General features: G+C 57.4%; 1 protein-coding gene across 2 annotated transcripts in view; it reads left to right on the top strand.

Annotated features, from left to right (window-relative positions):
- The first annotated feature begins 1049 nt into the window (after nt 1-1049).
- The window catches only part of LOC118001902 (thrombospondin-2), a 26082-nt gene continuing 10849 nt past the window's right edge, over nt 1050-16282 (top strand). Inside the window, exons 1-13 of one of the 2 annotated variants that reach the window (XM_034992087.1) lie at nt 1050-1068; nt 3694-3766; nt 5198-5754; nt 6946-7030; nt 9703-9899; nt 11509-11649; nt 12203-12299; nt 13288-13458; nt 13683-13859; nt 14554-14727; nt 15082-15209; nt 15280-15432; nt 15851-16069. In XM_034992087.1, coding sequence (XP_034847978.1) covers nt 3715-3766; nt 5198-5754; nt 6946-7030; nt 9703-9899; nt 11509-11649; nt 12203-12299; nt 13288-13458; nt 13683-13859; nt 14554-14727; nt 15082-15209; nt 15280-15432; nt 15851-16069 — 2151 coding nt within the window. In that variant the 5' untranslated portion in view covers nt 1050-1068; nt 3694-3714. Of the gene's footprint in view, nt 1069-3693; nt 3767-5194; nt 5755-6945; nt 7031-9702; nt 9900-11508; nt 11650-12202; nt 12300-13287; nt 13459-13682; nt 13860-14553; nt 14728-15081; nt 15210-15279; nt 15433-15850; nt 16070-16282 lie in introns of both variants that reach the window. The other variant, XM_034992086.1, reaches the window with a different exon arrangement.

Here is a 16282-nt window from a genome sequence, read left to right as displayed (position 1 = left end):
CTCCTTCTCCCTCTGTCCACACCCTCCTCCCTCTGTCTACCTCCTCCTTCTATCTACCTCTTCCATCTGTCTACCTCCTCCCTCTATCTACCTCCTCCATCCCCTGTCTGTCCCCTCCCTCTGTCCACCTCCTCCCTCTGACCACTGTCCACACTTGCTGTGGGTGATGTTGAGCTCTGGGGAGGGGCAGGGTGTCTGACATTTGCCACTATTATTATACTTGAGTCTTTATTCTGCAGGCTGTCCCGCTAAGTGAGCCCGTGGATGCTGATGATGGGTTGTCTGTACCACTGGGGATCAAGTGCCAGAGGGATGTGGCCCCGTCCTGGGTGCCCGCAGGGGAGGCCTCCCATGGGGTCCAGACAGCACCCAGTGCAGGATTTGGATGAAATAAATCCTCCCTCTCCTCTTTCTCAGTCATCTAACTGCAGAAATAAAAGTTTCCGACTTCTTCTTAAGTCAAATATTTATTTTGCACATGATAAATGAGTTCAGCCATATAATAGGCTCATCCATACATCGACTCCTCCCACCAGCAGATTGCTCTGCATCTTAATGATTGTGACTCATCTGGTTTAGAAAGACCTTCTCAGTCTGGCTGATGTGAAACTTATTCAAAACCCTGGAACTTGCGATCTTTCTCTTCCGCAAAAAGGGGAGTTCCAGACAATCTTGCTGGTTGTATTTATAGCATTTTATTTCCTGAGAGAAGACAGGGAAAGTGAGTGCTTGCTCCCCCTCTTGCGAGGCTCCTCCTCTGCCGTCCCCAGCTGGAGGGCCGGCCGGAGCGGGGCGGTACCAACACCGTGTGCCAGGTGCGCAGAGCGGAGGGGGATTATGTCACTCCTTCGAAGGATGAATTAAACGTGCTTCCTCCCGTGTCTGACTGACAGCACCACCCAGGAGAGCGGAGCATATAAAGCAGCCGCTGCTGCCGGGCGGCCAGTGAGGTGCCGACCCCAGCTCGTCTGCAGGGACGGCTGAGCCTCCTGCACGCCGGAGACCTGGTCCTCTGGACCCGGCCCCCAGCACCGCCTCAACCTTCGCCTCAGCTGCTTCACGTGCCAGGTAAGAACTTTATACAACTATTCAAAAGTCATTGCATTGTACTTTAATTTTCGGAAACGGCGGTTTGGTTTCTGAGAAGGGAGAAGGAGAAAGTGCCACATAGATTGATAATGTGAGGTGGGGCTCGTCTGAGACCCCGTCTCCCCGCTGCGAGCAGAGCTGACGTGAGCCAGCCCCGGGGAAGCGTTCTGTCTGCAGAGCTTGTGCGGGGAGCTTCCTTGGCAGTCGTCCTGTCTGGCAGTCCTCATGACGCTCACGCGTGTACCTGCCTGCAAGCCTGGGCACAGGCTCGTGTTTTCAGCTACAGGGTAAGAAGCTCCCACAGTAGCGTTTGTCGTGGACGGGGCACCATGTGGGAGGTGTTCCAGAAAAATCCTCCTGAGAGAGTGAAAACACGATCAGAGAGATTATAGAGGCTCCGACTCTAAACATCACTAATAGCTCAGAAGTGTCTCTGAGTGTTATTAATGGATAATGGACCAAGTGGGTGAGGACCCTGGAATCCAGCTGTGATTGCAAGTGGGGGCCAGTCTGCACAGGAAGGTCCGGCCCGGGAGTCCCTGTAGGAGGCTTCCGTGTGGCTGGGCGGGGGGCTCAGGGCGGGGGGGCTCCTACGCGATCCTGTCCCTCCTGACAGACGGAACTAGAGTTCACTTAGGAAAGTTATTGCTGCTTTGATTGCTGATATAAAAGAATTGTAAAAGATCTTTATGTGTTGTAATTGCATTCTGCTGCAGAAAGTCTTTGAAAGTCTTTCTTTGGAAAAAATAGAGCCGTAAACACACGGAGAGTGTGTGGAAGTCAAGTGCCCGGTGAGGACAGCGTGCGTCTGTGTGTCTGTACTGCGTGTTGTCTGGGACACAGCATGTAGTAAGTGGGGCGACTCTCCCAGCCAATCCTGGTCTTGCCATGACTCCGTGAGACCAGATGTGACCCCCTCACTCATTTGGCCAGAGTGCCGACACCCGGTGACACTCTTCTTTTGGGGACCAGAGGTTTGGTTTTGTTAGTAACAGAGTTCGAGTTACTCTGGTTAAGTCGACACTCAGGAAGCTGGGCCTCCAGACCTCAAAAAAGTGCATTTTGGAGGGAGCCCACCTTTGCCAGAGCCAGCCGTCACCCCGTGTCTGCAGGAGACGGACAGCACGCATCTGGTCGAGGGGACACGGGGGGCATTCCGGATGCACTCACCACTGTTGACACTGAGACCACTTACGGGTGCTCACTGAGTGCCGGGTGTCCTTCTGAGTTCCCTAGAGCGCTTCCTCGGGACCTCAGCCCTTCGAGCAGCCGGATAGCGGCATCCCTACTGTGCTGGAAAGTCACGGAGAGAGTGGTCCAGGGGACAGCCGTGCAGGGCGTTCAGCAAACGCCTGCGTCTGCCGTGCTGCGCCCACCTTTTACAGTACGGACTCACTTAGCTCAGTTCTCCCCGTGACCCTGTCAGTGGACGCTTCAAACGACCGTTCTTCATTCGGCAGGTGACGAAGCTGAGGTGGGAGGTTGAGTAGGCCCGCGTCGGTGGCACGGCCTGGAGCCCGCTGTGGCCCGCCTCCTCGCAATGCGCGGCTGGAAAACAACCAGGCCCGCGGACGTGTCTGTGGAGAGGTTGCATGCCGCGGAGTCCAGACTCCAGAGGGCCCCGAGGGGCCTGCACAGCCGCCCCTGCTCCTGGGGCACACTCCTCCCTCCCAGGAGCACGGCTGCTTCTAGTTCACCAGATCCTTCTGGAGAGGTGCTGCTTGGCTTCCTTCAGCGCTGAGCTGCTCAGGAGCTTTGCTCTCCTCCGAGGGGAGGGGCTGGGGTCTCCGCGCTGGCTTGGATCCAGAGCCCGAAGCATCCTACTGCTGGGAGGGACCTCCGTGTCCCATGTGCCGGCACGCGAAGCTGGTGCTGGAGCACCAAAGCGGAGCAGGGGTTAAGAGCCGAGCGGGCTTCTGTCCAGCTCTCCTGAGTTCTGGCCCAGCGTCTGCTGGTCTGAACCACGCCAACTGAAAATCCTCAAGAATGGAAAAACAGGCCTGCAGGAAAACAGAAGAGCCGAGTAAAAGTGATTGCTCAGTAGAATGCTATGTTTTTTTGTGGTTATGATACACCAATTAAATTTACTTCTCCTGCACACAGTTAATATTTATTCTATTTAAGTCATGCACAACTTTTGTTTTCTTGGCTATTCACTCAAAGATGTCTTTGTAGATGATTTTCTAAATAATGCTGATACTTTCCTAAATTCATGCTTCCTGGGTTTAAGTCTTGGCTGCACTTCACACCAGCAGCGTTGCTCTGGGCAAGCACTTTAACTCTTCTGGTTCTTCATTTACCCATCTGTAAAATGGGATGGTAATAACAGTATTTGCCTCCTAGGTCATTATGCGGATCAAATAATGTGAATACTGAGATCGTGATTAGCACAGTGCTTTGTCAACACATGCTACTCCAATAAAAACTAGCTACAGTCAGGAGAGCCCCCTTTGAAAAGCTAATTTCTTATCTAGCATTTACTTCCCACAAATCCACTTGTTTTTGATTGTGATGCACAAACAGTTCATGTGAGTGAAAATTCCAGCCGACACGGAAAGTTGCTGCTGTGTGTACCTGTGTAACAGGGGTCTGATTCCTCCGTAGGGTTCGGCGGTGGACGGCAGGATGCTCTGGACGCTGGTGCTGCTCGCCCTCTGGGCCTCGTCTGGCATGCAAGGTGAGTGTGGACAGCATCTCTGGTTGTTGGGGCTATCGGACCCCAGCAGGTAACGTGACTGCCATTCCTTAGAACATCCAGAACTTTCTTTTCAATAAATATTTACTTACTTTTGAGTCCACATAATAAAAAATTACTTATTTTTGGAAAATCTAGGTATTAGAGAAAAATACTCTTTCACCTAGAGACACAACATTTGCTGTGCACATTTAGCCTTTTTTTCCCCCCATGCTGCATTTGTAAGACTGCAGGTGGTTGGTGCTTTAGAACTCTTTTATTCCCACTTTTTCCCTACTTGAAAATATATCATAAATATTTTCCCATGTGTTTATTTTCATACAACATGGTCTTTAAGGACTGTATAATGTTCCATCAAAAGATAACCCTGATAATTTTTAGACCAATCTCCATCTACATCATTACTTCATTATCATGAGTATAAATGATGCCACCAGGAATCCAGTTGTGAATAAATCTCTACTAGTATTTGTGTTTATATCCTTAGAAAAAGTTCCAAAAGTAAAATTGCTGAGTCAAAGTTTTGAATTATTTTAAGGATTTTTGATGTATTGCCAAATGGCTCTATTAAAGGTGGTAGAATTCACACTTGGATCAGCAACACTGTGAATATAATGTTTGAACTTGCCACGTAGTAGATGGAAAGCTATGCTTCGTTTAAAATTTCTGTTCAGTAAATTATTTTCAATTATTTAAACTGTTAGATTTTGGGATGGTCCGATCACTTTTCTTTCCAGTCGTTCAGATGGTGACTTAAAACCATTGATTTGCAGACTTGAGACCCACCACTGTCTCAGAGTCTCAGAGCGAGTCAGTAAGTCTAGCAGAATATACTTCTGCAAAATAAAGAGATACAATGTAACGTGTGTAAGTCACATGATCTTTATAGGAAAGCAACATGTAGTGCATCCATAGCAAGGACCGAGGCCCATTTCCTTTGCAGGCTTGTTTTCTGGGCGATCAAATGGTAGAGACAGGGCCCCACCTACGGTTCGGATCTGGGTGGGAGAGCAGGAGACGGATTCTGGAAGGTGTGCGGAACCCACCTTGGGGCAGTGCTTCCTCCCCCGAGAAAATCTGGCTGTGGAGAATGCCAGCTAATCTAGACAATGTGCTCGGTTTACCTTCTGGTGCACGCTCCCTGCACAGTCAAGGATGGAAGCAAGATCTGTGACCAGCAGCTGTCTCGGGGGCCCCCTTTCGGGAAGCAGCCCGGAGAGAGAGGATAATGGTTTTACATGAAAGCTGCCATTAGCACCCTGATAGAAAGGGAGGGGAGCCCGGGGACACCCCAGGCCACACGGACTCAGTCGCACATGAAATCACGGTTTGCTCCCTGCGTGTAAAAATCCCCCCCTGGGTTCCCGCTCGCCCTGCCTGCTGGTAACCTCCCTGTTCTGTCTGCGCCAGCAGCCAGTGGCCAGGACGAGGACACGGGCTTCAATCTTTTCAGCATCAGCAACATAAACAGGAAGACCATTGGGGCCAAGCAGTTCCGGGGGCCTGACCCCAGTGTGCCTGCCTATCGCTTCGTCCGCTTTGACTACATTCCGCCGGTGAACGCAGATTACCTCAGCAGGATCGCCAAGATCATGCAGCAAAAGGAGGGGTTCTTTCTCTTGGCCAGCCTGAAGCAGGACCCCAAGTCCCGGGGCACGCTCCTGGCTCTGGAGGGCCCCGGCACCTCCCAGAGGCAATTCGAAATTGTCTCCAATGGCCCAGCAGACACGCTGGACCTTACCTACTGGATAGACGGCACCCAACACGTCATCTCCCTGGAGGACGTGGGCCTGGCTGACTCCCAGTGGAAGAACGTCACCGTGCAGGTGACCGGGGAGACCTACAGCTTGTACGTGGACTGTGACCTGATTGACAGCTTCACGCTGGATGAGCCTTTCTATGAGCAGCTCCAGACAGAAAAGAGCAGGATGTACGTGGCCAAGGGCTCTTCGCGAGAAAGTCACTTCAGGGTACGTATGGCAGGGTCGCGGCAGACGCGTGAGGCAGGGGAATGGGAGCTGGGAGCGGACCAGCAAGGGCCTGTCTGCTGGAACAGGTCAGGCCCAGCCTGGGAGACACACGCCACCCTGTGCAGATGCGCAGAGACATGCACACAGAAACGTCACGTGTGCATATGCACACGCATGTACACACTCGCACACACAACCACACACGTGTGTTTACCGTATGCATCCACGTGTGGGCACACCAGTACACACACACATATGCCCAGGTGTGTGTGCACGCCTTCCTCAGCCATAGACAAGCAGAGCACGTTGTCCCAGGTGTGCTTTCTTACCTGTGCAAACGGTCACTGGTTTCCAGACTGAAGACAGATTTGATGACCAAGGCATCAATGTCCTGGCAATCCCAGGCTCCGTATGTGGTATGTGGAACCCACTGCCTGCTCCCCGTTTAGCACTGAGATGCTGGGGAAGCAGATTAACAGTCACGCTTTTTAGGAAAAGGGCTGTTGATTTATGAGGGGATAGCTCCATGTGCATCTTAAAATACATTCATGTTGAAGTAGTTTTTGGAAGATCTTTCTACAGCCACAAGCGTTTAGAACCACAGGGGCATCAGGGCATTGCTCTCCTCCAGACCTGCCTTCTTTGGAAATCAGTGTGTCTTTAAATTCAGTTCTTTGAGTAGAAGGCTAGAGTCCTCACCGGTCGTTGAACGAGGCTCTGGTGGCCGTCAGGAAGGTCCTGTGGGCCCTGCCGAATGAGCTGCTGACTGCTCACGGGGTGGAAGGCACTCTCCCCTTTGAGTGACCACGTCTGTGATTAGACCACGGGCACTTCTGAGACCATTAGCCAGAAACCAGGAGTCAGCCGAGTCCCCTGCCGAGGAGGCGCAGCCCAGAGCACCCGACCGGACGTGTTCGGAAGACAGAATTAGCACACGTGTCTTGGGGCCACCCCCCTGTCTTCCTATGTAAGATCCCGGGTCTATGCTGCGCTGAGAGCAAAGCTTCAGCAGTAACGGACGCGGGATAACCCAGGATAAAGAGAGCTTAAGCCTGCAAGCGTAAAAGCACGGAAGGAAATGTTCTTGCTATTTAAAGATCACACCTTATATTTTCAAAATGTCACTTGGCTCAGCCTCAAACATCTGATGTTTGTCCACTGCTCTATTTCTCTCCTCATGTGTATTTCCAGGGTTTGCTGCAGAATGTCTACTTAGTGTTTGAAAATTCAGCGGAAGATGTTCTGAGCAAGAAAGGTTGTCAGCAAAGTCAGGGAGGTAGGTGTGCTTTGGATAACATTTCATGTTTCCTTTCTTGTCTTGGATGGATTTCTACTATGATATGTGTGCGTTGTGTGTGTGTATGTGTGAGTGTGCATGAGTCTTTCTGTGTGTATCTGTGTATATACATGTGTGTACATGTGTGAGTGTGTCTCTGTGTGTGTGCATGGGTGTGTGTACATGGGGGGTGCTAGTGGGGATTTAAGAAAAAGTATTCTAATAAAGTGCCATTATTGTCTTTGAGTGAGTTTGCTGGTCAACTTAGACATGCTGACATCTGCAAATGATAAACTGCTTGAACGATTAATTTTGAATATATTTTAATAATCCAAAATAATCCATTTTACAAGCCCAAAAGCCAATCCCTGCATTTTAACAGGAATACATGCAAATTTTCCAGTCTATTAATGTGTGAAGACCATCTCTATAAGCTAACACCACAGATATTTGCCCCACGAGGTTCATGGGGGTTTTCTCACGCTCCTCACAGCCGTTGACAAGCCCATTGATGAAAACATCTACACTGTTGGAACCATTGACAGATAATCTCACGTCGTGTGTTCATTGCCTTTTGCATTTGCTTCGGGCTGTAATTTGACAACATGTTCTTGAGCATTTACTTTATGAAGCCCAGTCTGCTGGGCTCTTTAAACTCAATGTCAGTGCATCTTCAAAATGCCTCTGGGATGGGCTCGTTTGTTTTTCAGTAAAGAAGCTGGGGCTCCGGGGTCCACGGCTGCTGGGTGTGACTACCCGTGGGCTGGACGCCCACCGGGTCTCCTAGCTCAGGTTCCCGTGGGTTATTGTCATTGAGACCCTTCTTTGTGTCAACTGCACAGTCTGACACATAAATCGTTCTCTTACGATCGATGTGTGGAGAGTGTGGAGGATGTGATGTCTAATGCTCAACGGTGGCTCTGTGACCCGCACTCCCCCGAGCTGGGAGCGGCACTTGGCCTGTGTAGGAGCCAGGACCCTGTGTGTCTGCCCTGCTGGCGCTGGGATCGCCGCTCGGCCGGCCGGGGGTCACCTCAGAGGCTGTGCAGCTATCCATCTGCACATTTTCCATGGAGGGTCAGTGAAGTACAGGGCAGGAAAGGAATTCGGAGAGTGATTTTTAGCCAGACAGTGGAGTGGAGAGAGCTTGGTAGTGCTTGCCCCGTTACAAGCTCCTTGTTTGCAGTAGCCGCTGGGGCTCAGACCTCATCCCCTGCGTCTCCAGCCCAGCTAACTTGGCAACTATTGGTCCCTGTGATTTAAGCCATTGCCTTTTTTGGGGGGAATGTGGTCTTTAAAAAGCAAAAAGTTCAGAAAAACCTAGGATAGTAAACGGACATCTGACACTAACCGCGTGGGAAAGTTCCACAGACTCAGAGAAAACAGAGTGGTTCTCGGGGTGCCCTGACTCGAGGGGGCTGCGCTGTGTTTACAGGAAAGCTGAGCACCCTTCCAGGTGCTGAGCCCCGCGGGGTGTGGAGACCCTTCACCCTCGATAGCAGGAGAAGGGGACTCTAGTCCGGGTCCCAGGTCTACCCACAGGCGACCCTGCCGTGCGTCTCGTCAGAGGGACCGGGTTCTGTGACTGTAGGGTGTCCCGTCCTGAGGAGCTGCTCTGGGGTCTGTCTGAAATCAGGCGGTGGTGGGCCACGGGGCACATTCGTGGGTGCTTCACTGTTTTTAATCTGATACCCGTGTGCAGTGAGTGGTATGTTTATGTTTGTGGGGTATGTGCCCCGTCCAGCCAGCAAGGTGGGGGAGCTCCCAAGGTCAGTGTGATTGGGGCAAGGATTTGTGACCGAGTAATAAAACTTCAACAGCGAGAGGCCCAGCAGAATGATCGTGTTCGCAAGGTGTAACTCAGCAGTGAGATGCCGAGAGATGCAGGGCATCTTACTCCCGTGACACTCACGCGGTGGGGGGCACGGCCACGTCTAGGCCGGTCTGGCTTCTGTGGGGGACGGCCCCTCTCTCTGGACTGGCCCAAGTCCGTTTCCAGTTTGTGTCCTAGCCCGTCCCGTGGTGGGGACCCCAGAGTTTGTGCAGCTTACAGGGGCAGCGAGGGGGATCCCCTGGTTGAGTGTCTGAGGGATCTGCCCTTCCCTCCAGGGGACGCCGCAGGGTGGACGGAGAGAGGACGTGAGTGTGAGGGAGGGCTGGTGAGGTCTGACAAGCCGCTGATTAGCGTGAAGACAGCTGAATCCGCCTTGATGCGGAGCAAGTGGACAATGTATAGAGTGTTTGGAATAGAAAAATGGGCAAGCGAGGAGCTTGGGGGTAGGCCGTGGACTTCCCGAGAACACATGGTGGGAAGCAGATCTGGTGGGGACGGAAGAACGAGACTGTCACTGGAGATCGCCTCCTCTCGTCAGAGTCCCTTGCGGGCGCAGGTCCACCCCATGTGCGTGGACAGTAGCCAGGCTCCGGGCTTCCGCTCCCGCCCTGTTCCTGAGCGTCACTGCTGCCCGGCTGGTGGCCGTCCGAGGCGCTGTTGGCAGGTGTCACCAAGTGGGCAGAGTCCTGTTTTACCAGCAAGGCCGTGATGGACGCGGTGCCGTCACTCGCTGTTCTTGGGTGGGCCTTGCGCCCGCGCGGCGTGGGCCCAGCCTTCTCCGTGGCACCACCTCCGCGTGGCCAGGCCGCGCTCACCGCCGTCCCTGTGCTTCCCGCAGCTGAAGCCAATGCCATCAGTGAGACCACAGAGACTCTGCACCTGAGCCCGCAGGTGGCCCCCGAGTACGCGGGCCCAGGTGCGCACAGGAGGCCGGAGGTGTGTGAGCGCTCCTGTGAGGAGCTGGGCACCATGATCACCGAGCTGTCGGGGCTGCACGTCATCGTCAATGAGCTGCACGAGAACCTGCGGAAAGTGGTGGGTGCGGGCCGGCCGCTTCCTGGGGCGTTTGGCGGAGCCGCGGGCAGGGAGATGGGCAGGTGGGGGGCAGAGAACTCTGAATCACTGAGGCCCACGGGCTCCACGTGCTCAGGACGGTTCTCAAGCAGGGGACGCTCGTGTCCCCAGCAGATTCAACTTCTGAGGGACAAGGAGGTGCTTTTGTGGAAAGTCTGGGTGCGGCGAGGACCAGCTGTGGAGGTCTGGGCCGTAAGGACACGGGCAGGAGGTACCCGCCAGGCGCCCAGCGTATCAGGGAGAAAGCAGAGACTCGGGTGACGGGAGCCAGCCCCCCGCGATGTGCTCTCTGCTGGCTCGGGACGGGAACATCGTGGCGCCCACGAGAAGGGAGACAGGCGGCAGGGGGGACGGTCTGGAGGGTCTGCAGGTCTGGGGTCTCCTCCTGCCTGGAGAGCGGCTCAGTGGTGGGGGGGTGCCCGTTCTCACCCTCTGCCCCCCAGGAAAGGGCCCGGAGCCACGTTCCGACCGTGGCCCCGGATGGGGTGGGGCCAGCTCAGTTTCCACTCTGTGGGTGGTAGAGACAATGTGCGTGGCTACGGGGGCTCGTGGCAAAGGCTGGGCGCCTTCTGGAAACTTCCAGCGTGTATGTGGCCCTGGGGTAGGAGGGAGGCAGGAGTGCCAACCACGCCCACCCTGCGTAGGGCAGGAAGCTGGGACTCGGAGGCAGGAGGCCTGCTCTTGTGGGCACTCTCGCCACGCGAAGCGAGAGTCTTCCCTGGGGGCGCTGGAGGCCTCGCTGCGCAGACCCGGGAGCCACCCAGGCAGGAGGAGATGAAAAGGGCTTTGGGACAAGTTTGCTGAGCTTGGATTCGGGGGTGGGGCACGTGTGACCTCCCCGAGACCTCATGGACGGAGTGTTTCTGTGCATTCTGGGGCAAGAGAGGACCCATGCCTCCCCTGCTGGTGTGTGGCCTCGAGGCCGAGGTCACAGGCTGGGGATTCTCAGGGGGCTGTGACCCCACCCAGAAGCCCCTGCGTGCGGGGGGAGCCCACAGTGCATCAGTGGGGGGAGCGGCAGAAACACCTGTCGGATGTTTCACTTTCACTTACTTGATTTTGTTCAAAACCTGATCATTCTTCTAGTCTGTAGCCCCAAGGGAGCAAGAATTAGGTCTGTGCGCATCCTCGCCATTGCATTCTCAGACCGGGCCCGTCATTTCTGGAAGAATGTGTGAATTCACAAATTGGGTGTCAGTTTTCAGTGGCGCTTGGCCGGGAGGGTCCCTTCCCCATCCAGCACCGCCGGCCGCCGGGCCCCGAGGTGCGGTCGGCCCCAGGGCTGGAGCCCCCTGGGCAGGCGTGCAGCGTCCGCGAGCTCCCGACCGTCTGTGAGGTGATGGCCGCAGGCCTGCCCGGCTACGGTCGCTGCCGCGTGACCCTGCTTGGGGGAGGTTTCACGTCAACCAGGCGGCTGTGTTGCCCACGCAGAGCCTCCCGCAGGGCTGGCGGCTCTAGCCCAGACCGCGGGCGCTCTTCGGTCAAGGAGGCGCGTTCTTTCTGGTCTGTGAGCATGGTGAGTGGGTACGTTGTATCCGTCTATGCTGAAACATTCCCCTCAACCTTCCAGTCGAACGATAACCAGTTCCTCTGGGAGCTCATCGGTGGCCTGCCTAAGACGAGGAACATGTCCGCTTGCTGGCAGGACGGCCGGTTCTTCGCGGAAAATGAGACGTGGGTGGTGGACAGCTGCACCAAGTGCACCTGCAAGGTGAGGGGCGGGGACGCTCCTCCTCTCGGGGGCCCTGCGCGGGGTGGCCGCGCCCCCAGTCTTCCCTGGCGAGCCCCAGAACGTGTGCAGCTGCCTCAGAAGACCCGGTGTGAGGGCCGTGCGGGCGGCGTTGACCGTAAGTAAGGCTCTAGCCAATCCCACCGCCCTGCACAAAGGAAACCGAACTCCACGAGGTGAATGACTGTCCCACAGGGGGCGGAAGGTGGCCGGGGTGGAGCCGGCCAGCGCGTGTAACTCCAGGCGGGCGGCTCCGCAGAGTCCGGAGGTGCAGGTCACTGCCCACATGGTGATAGGTACCTTAGCCTCTTCCCCTTGGTCAGCGGTCCCCGTTTCCACTGATGGCGGCCTCGGGGTCCACGGTGCTCACAGACCTGGCCCTCCTGCCCGTGGTGCGTGGATGGCCCGCCTTTATGTCCCGTGTCTGTGATGCCAGGACGGACACAGCCATCCTCCTGGCCCTTCCCATGCAGCGCTCGCGCCAATGCTTGTTCTTTTAAAGGAGTGTTACACGGACCCCTTTCTCTGCCTGCAGAAATTTAAAACCATTTGCCACCAAATCACCTGCCCCCCGGCCCCCTGCGCCAGCCCATCCTTTGTGGAAGGAGAGTGCTGTCCGTCCTGCTTGCGCTGTAAGTGCACGCGAAGCTTGGGGCGCCACCTGCTCTCCTGCTCTGAGCCTGAGGCTCTACCTGCAGACCCGCCACCGGCCTGGGGCCTCGCACTCGGGAGCAGGAGAGCTGCAATCTGCCCACTACACGGGGTTAGTTTTATGGTTGAAACGGACAATATTAAAGTAGACCGTGTCCGTGTGAGTGCTTGACGCGCCTTAGAGCGCGGCGAGAGACGACAACACGACCCCGAGAGGCAGGGCCCACGTCTGACTAGAGGGAGGCGCTCCACGCTGTGGAGAGTGGGCTCTGTGGCCTTATTCTCGTCTGGTTTCCTGCTTTCTGGGACGTTTAATCCTCGCCAGGCACGACCGCGGGGAAGCAGTGCGTTTTGCACTCACCAGCCAGATCTCTCGAAGGAGGTTACTGTCTTTCTCTTACTTACAGATTGTAATTCACTCGGAAGAGTTTCTTTGCAGGAAATTGCCTTTTCATTTAACTGGTCCCGATTTAAATTATTTGGGGCTAAGTTTGGTGACCTGTAATTTCAAGCAAATTGGAACATTTCCTTATCATATGTAACTCAGCAGTGGAGGTTAAAATGGAAGCAAACTAAATCTTAGTAAGTCCCATAAAGCCCCGTGTAGGCATGATTCTGGACTCTCTCCTGTGAACCATCCTAAGACATGTGTAGGCACCCCCCCTTCCCTGACACGGGTGATGGGTGGGGCTCAGCACGCAGATGGTGGACCCCGTGGTCTCTGTGGTGCTCTGCAGGCATCCCCATGTGCCTCTCCATCCCGCCCGGGAAGGCAGCCCCGAGCGCCGACCCAGGTGTGGACGTCAGGTCACTGGGGTGAGCCCCACCGGGCGCCCGGCTCGGAGGAGGGTGCACTCCGCAAGCCCGCCTTCCCCAGCACACAGCTTCTGCCTCGCGGGCCCTTCCCGGGCCGGCCCGGCCCGCGGCCACCCTGGGCGGAGGCTTGACAGGCCTGTGCTTCGCCCGCAGCGCTGGACAGCGAGGAGGGCTGGTCCCCCTGGGCAGAGTGGACCGAGTGCTCCACCAGCTGTGACTCGGGCACCCAGCAGAGAGGGCGGTCCTGTGACGTCACCAGCAACACCTGCCTGGGGCCGTCCATCCAGACGCGGGCGTGCAGCCTGGGCAAGTGTGACAATCGCAGTGAGTGTCGGGCGTGGGGCCGGGGGGCGGGGTCGGCGTCGCCAGCCTTTGGGTCTGGGGGCCTGTGGGGACAGGCTGCGTTTCTGGGGCCCCTCAGGCTTGACCGGGGGCTCCTGCGGGGTGAGGCTCCTTCCCCTGCTAGTGCTCCCCGCCCCCACCGCTGTGCGTGAGCGAACGCCAGGGCAGCGGCCACCCTGACATCCTTGTCCTTGTCCGTGTGCTAGTCCGGCAGGACGGGGGCTGGAGCCACTGGTCGCCTTGGTCGTCCTGCTCAGTGACCTGCGGCATCGGCAACATCACACGCATCCGGCTCTGCAACTCGCCGGTCCCCCAAATGGGGGGCAAGAACTGCAAAGGAAGTGGCCGCGAGACGAAGGGCTGCCAGGGCGCCCCATGTCCAAGTAGGTGGGGTGAGGCAGGGCGGGAGCGGGCGCTCGAGACAGTGGGGACCCGGGCTCCAGGACCAGGCCACCCCTGCCCGGCAGCATCGGGACCGGGATGGAGCCCTCGAGGTGCCACCGAACTCTGGCTGGCTCCTTGCTGGAAGCGGGCTTTGGGGTGAATCTGATCGCTTGCGGGCTCTGACCTTGCCTGAGCTCATCCACGATTCAGGGAACATCAGCCAGAACCGTGGGAGCTGTTTCCGCGTGCCCTTTTCTGGGGGCCCTGTGGATGGCCCGGAACGGTGGGTCTCGGGGACGGCTTGCTGCGCAGCTAGACCGGGGGACAGGTGCCCAGAGACCTTCCAGAAGCCCCATTCATGCCCTGCACGACAGCCCTCGGAAAGGAGGATGCAGGGAGCTTCCTCTCGCTTTTAAGCTGTCCATTAAAATGAACGTGAGCTCTTCCCTGACTAGGCGCCCCTGCACCGCAGGGCCCTGCCGGCGGTCAGCTTCCACTCCCAGCGCCCGTGTGATTTCTCTTCCCGGGGGTGAAAACCACCCTAACCGAAATCCGCCGTCGGCACTACCCCCGAGCTTAGGGCCACGGCACACGCTCTTCCCGAGTTTCCAGCCCTGTGTGGAGCCCCCGCTGCACCGGCTCTTCCCGCGGAGGTCGCCTTCCCCACTGACGCTCTGTGCTCTCTGCTTGCAGTCGACGGCCGGTGGAGCCCCTGGTCCCCGTGGTCAGCCTGCACCGTCACGTGTGCCGGCGGGATCCGGGAGCGGACGCGCGTTTGCAACAGCCCCGCACCGCGGCACAGTGGCAAGGACTGCGTGGGGGACGTCAAGGAGCATCAGATGTGCAATAAGAGGAGCTGCCCCATAGGTGGGTGTGCGGGCGGGGGCAGGCATACCAGCAGAAAAACCAAGGGCGGAAGAGTAGGAAGACAGAAAAGAAAGGTCGGCTCGCGCCCTGACCCTGGCGCTCTGCCGCCGTGCTCGTCAGCGTTCCTATGTGAACACGGGACGCGCACGGTGCAGAGGGAGCGTTTGCGTGATGACAGCCATCGTGCCCATGTTTGTACCGTCCAGGATCTAGTCTTGGAGGTGTGACTCTGCAGGGCGCCCCCGGCCTCCCTGAGTAGCTCAGTTTCCTGCAGCTGAGCCCCTCGGGGCGTCCTTCCGCACGTGGCTCGGGGATCGCGGGCCCCAGCTAACCCGCCTGCGTCCTCCCACGCAGACGGCTGCTTGTCCAACCCCTGCTTTCCCGGGGCCCAGTGCAGCAGCTTCCCCGACGGCTCCTGGTCCTGCGGTGCCTGCCCCGTGGGCTTCCTGGGCAACGGCATGCACTGTGAGGACCTGGATGAGGTGGGTGCCCGCCCCGGGGGAGGGGCGCCCGCGGAGATGGGGACGGGGCTCACGCCTGCCCATCCCGCAGTGCACTGTGGTCACGGACGTCTGCTTCGCCACGAGCAAAGCCCACCGCTGCGTCAACACTAACCCGGGCTTCCACTGCCTGCCATGCCCTCCTCGTTACAAAGGGACCCAGCCCTTCGGCGTCGGCCTGGAGGCGGCCAGGACCGAGAAGCAGGTGAGCAGCCCGGCCCCATGTGTGCTGCGGAAAGGCTGTAAATCTGTCGGCAAGAGCCCAGGGCACTGGGCAGAGGGGGTGTGGAGGAGAACGGGCGGCCTCCCTGGGGCAGGCGGAGGGCCGTGGGAGCCTGTCCACCACCCCGACAGGACCAGCAGGGGGATGGGGGGAGCGGAGCTTTCCTGCAAGGAGCCCGAGGACAGCCCATGGTCACCTGTGGGTTCAGACGTCTTGCCGCTGGGGAACACCCCCAGAGAGCATCACTCCGAGTCTCTGGGTGCCTGCCCGGCACCTGCTGTCCCTGCAGCACCGAGGGGGGCCCTGCACCCCTGCGCTTGTCCCCGAGCACCCACCTCTGACCCTGCACATGCGGGGTGGAGTCTCCGTGTGTCCTCACCACGTGGCCCTTTTCCCGCAGGTGTGTGAGCCTGAAAACCCGTGCAAGGACAAGACCCACGCCTGCCACAGGCACGCGGAATGCATCTACCTGGGGCATTTCAGCGACCCCATGTACAAGTGTGAGTGCCAGACGGGCTACGCGGGTGACGGGCTCATCTGCGGGGAGGACTCGGACCTGGATGGCTGGCCGAACAAGAACCTGGTCTGTGCAACCAACGCCACGTACCACTGCATCAAGGTGAGGGCTGGGGCGCCGGACCCCCAGGTGCTGACCCCCGGGGGCTGACTCTGCAGGTGCTGACCCCGCAGGGGCTGACCCCCAGGGGCTGACTCTGCAGGGGCTGACCCCGCAGGTGCTGACCCTGCAGGTGCTGACCCCCAGGGGCTGACCCCGCAGGGGCTGACCCGCAGGTGCTGACCCACAGGTGCTGAGCCCCAGGTGCTGACCCCC

Source organism: Mirounga leonina, unplaced genomic scaffold (genome assembly GCF_011800145.1).
Source record: "Mirounga leonina isolate KUSES-001 unplaced genomic scaffold, KU_Mleo_1.0 Mir_55, whole genome shotgun sequence".
Classification (NCBI taxonomy): Eukaryota; Metazoa; Chordata; class Mammalia; order Carnivora; family Phocidae; genus Mirounga; species Mirounga leonina.
The sequence above is the reverse complement of the archived record's forward strand: the minus strand, read 5'-3'. Positions and strand labels throughout refer to the sequence as shown.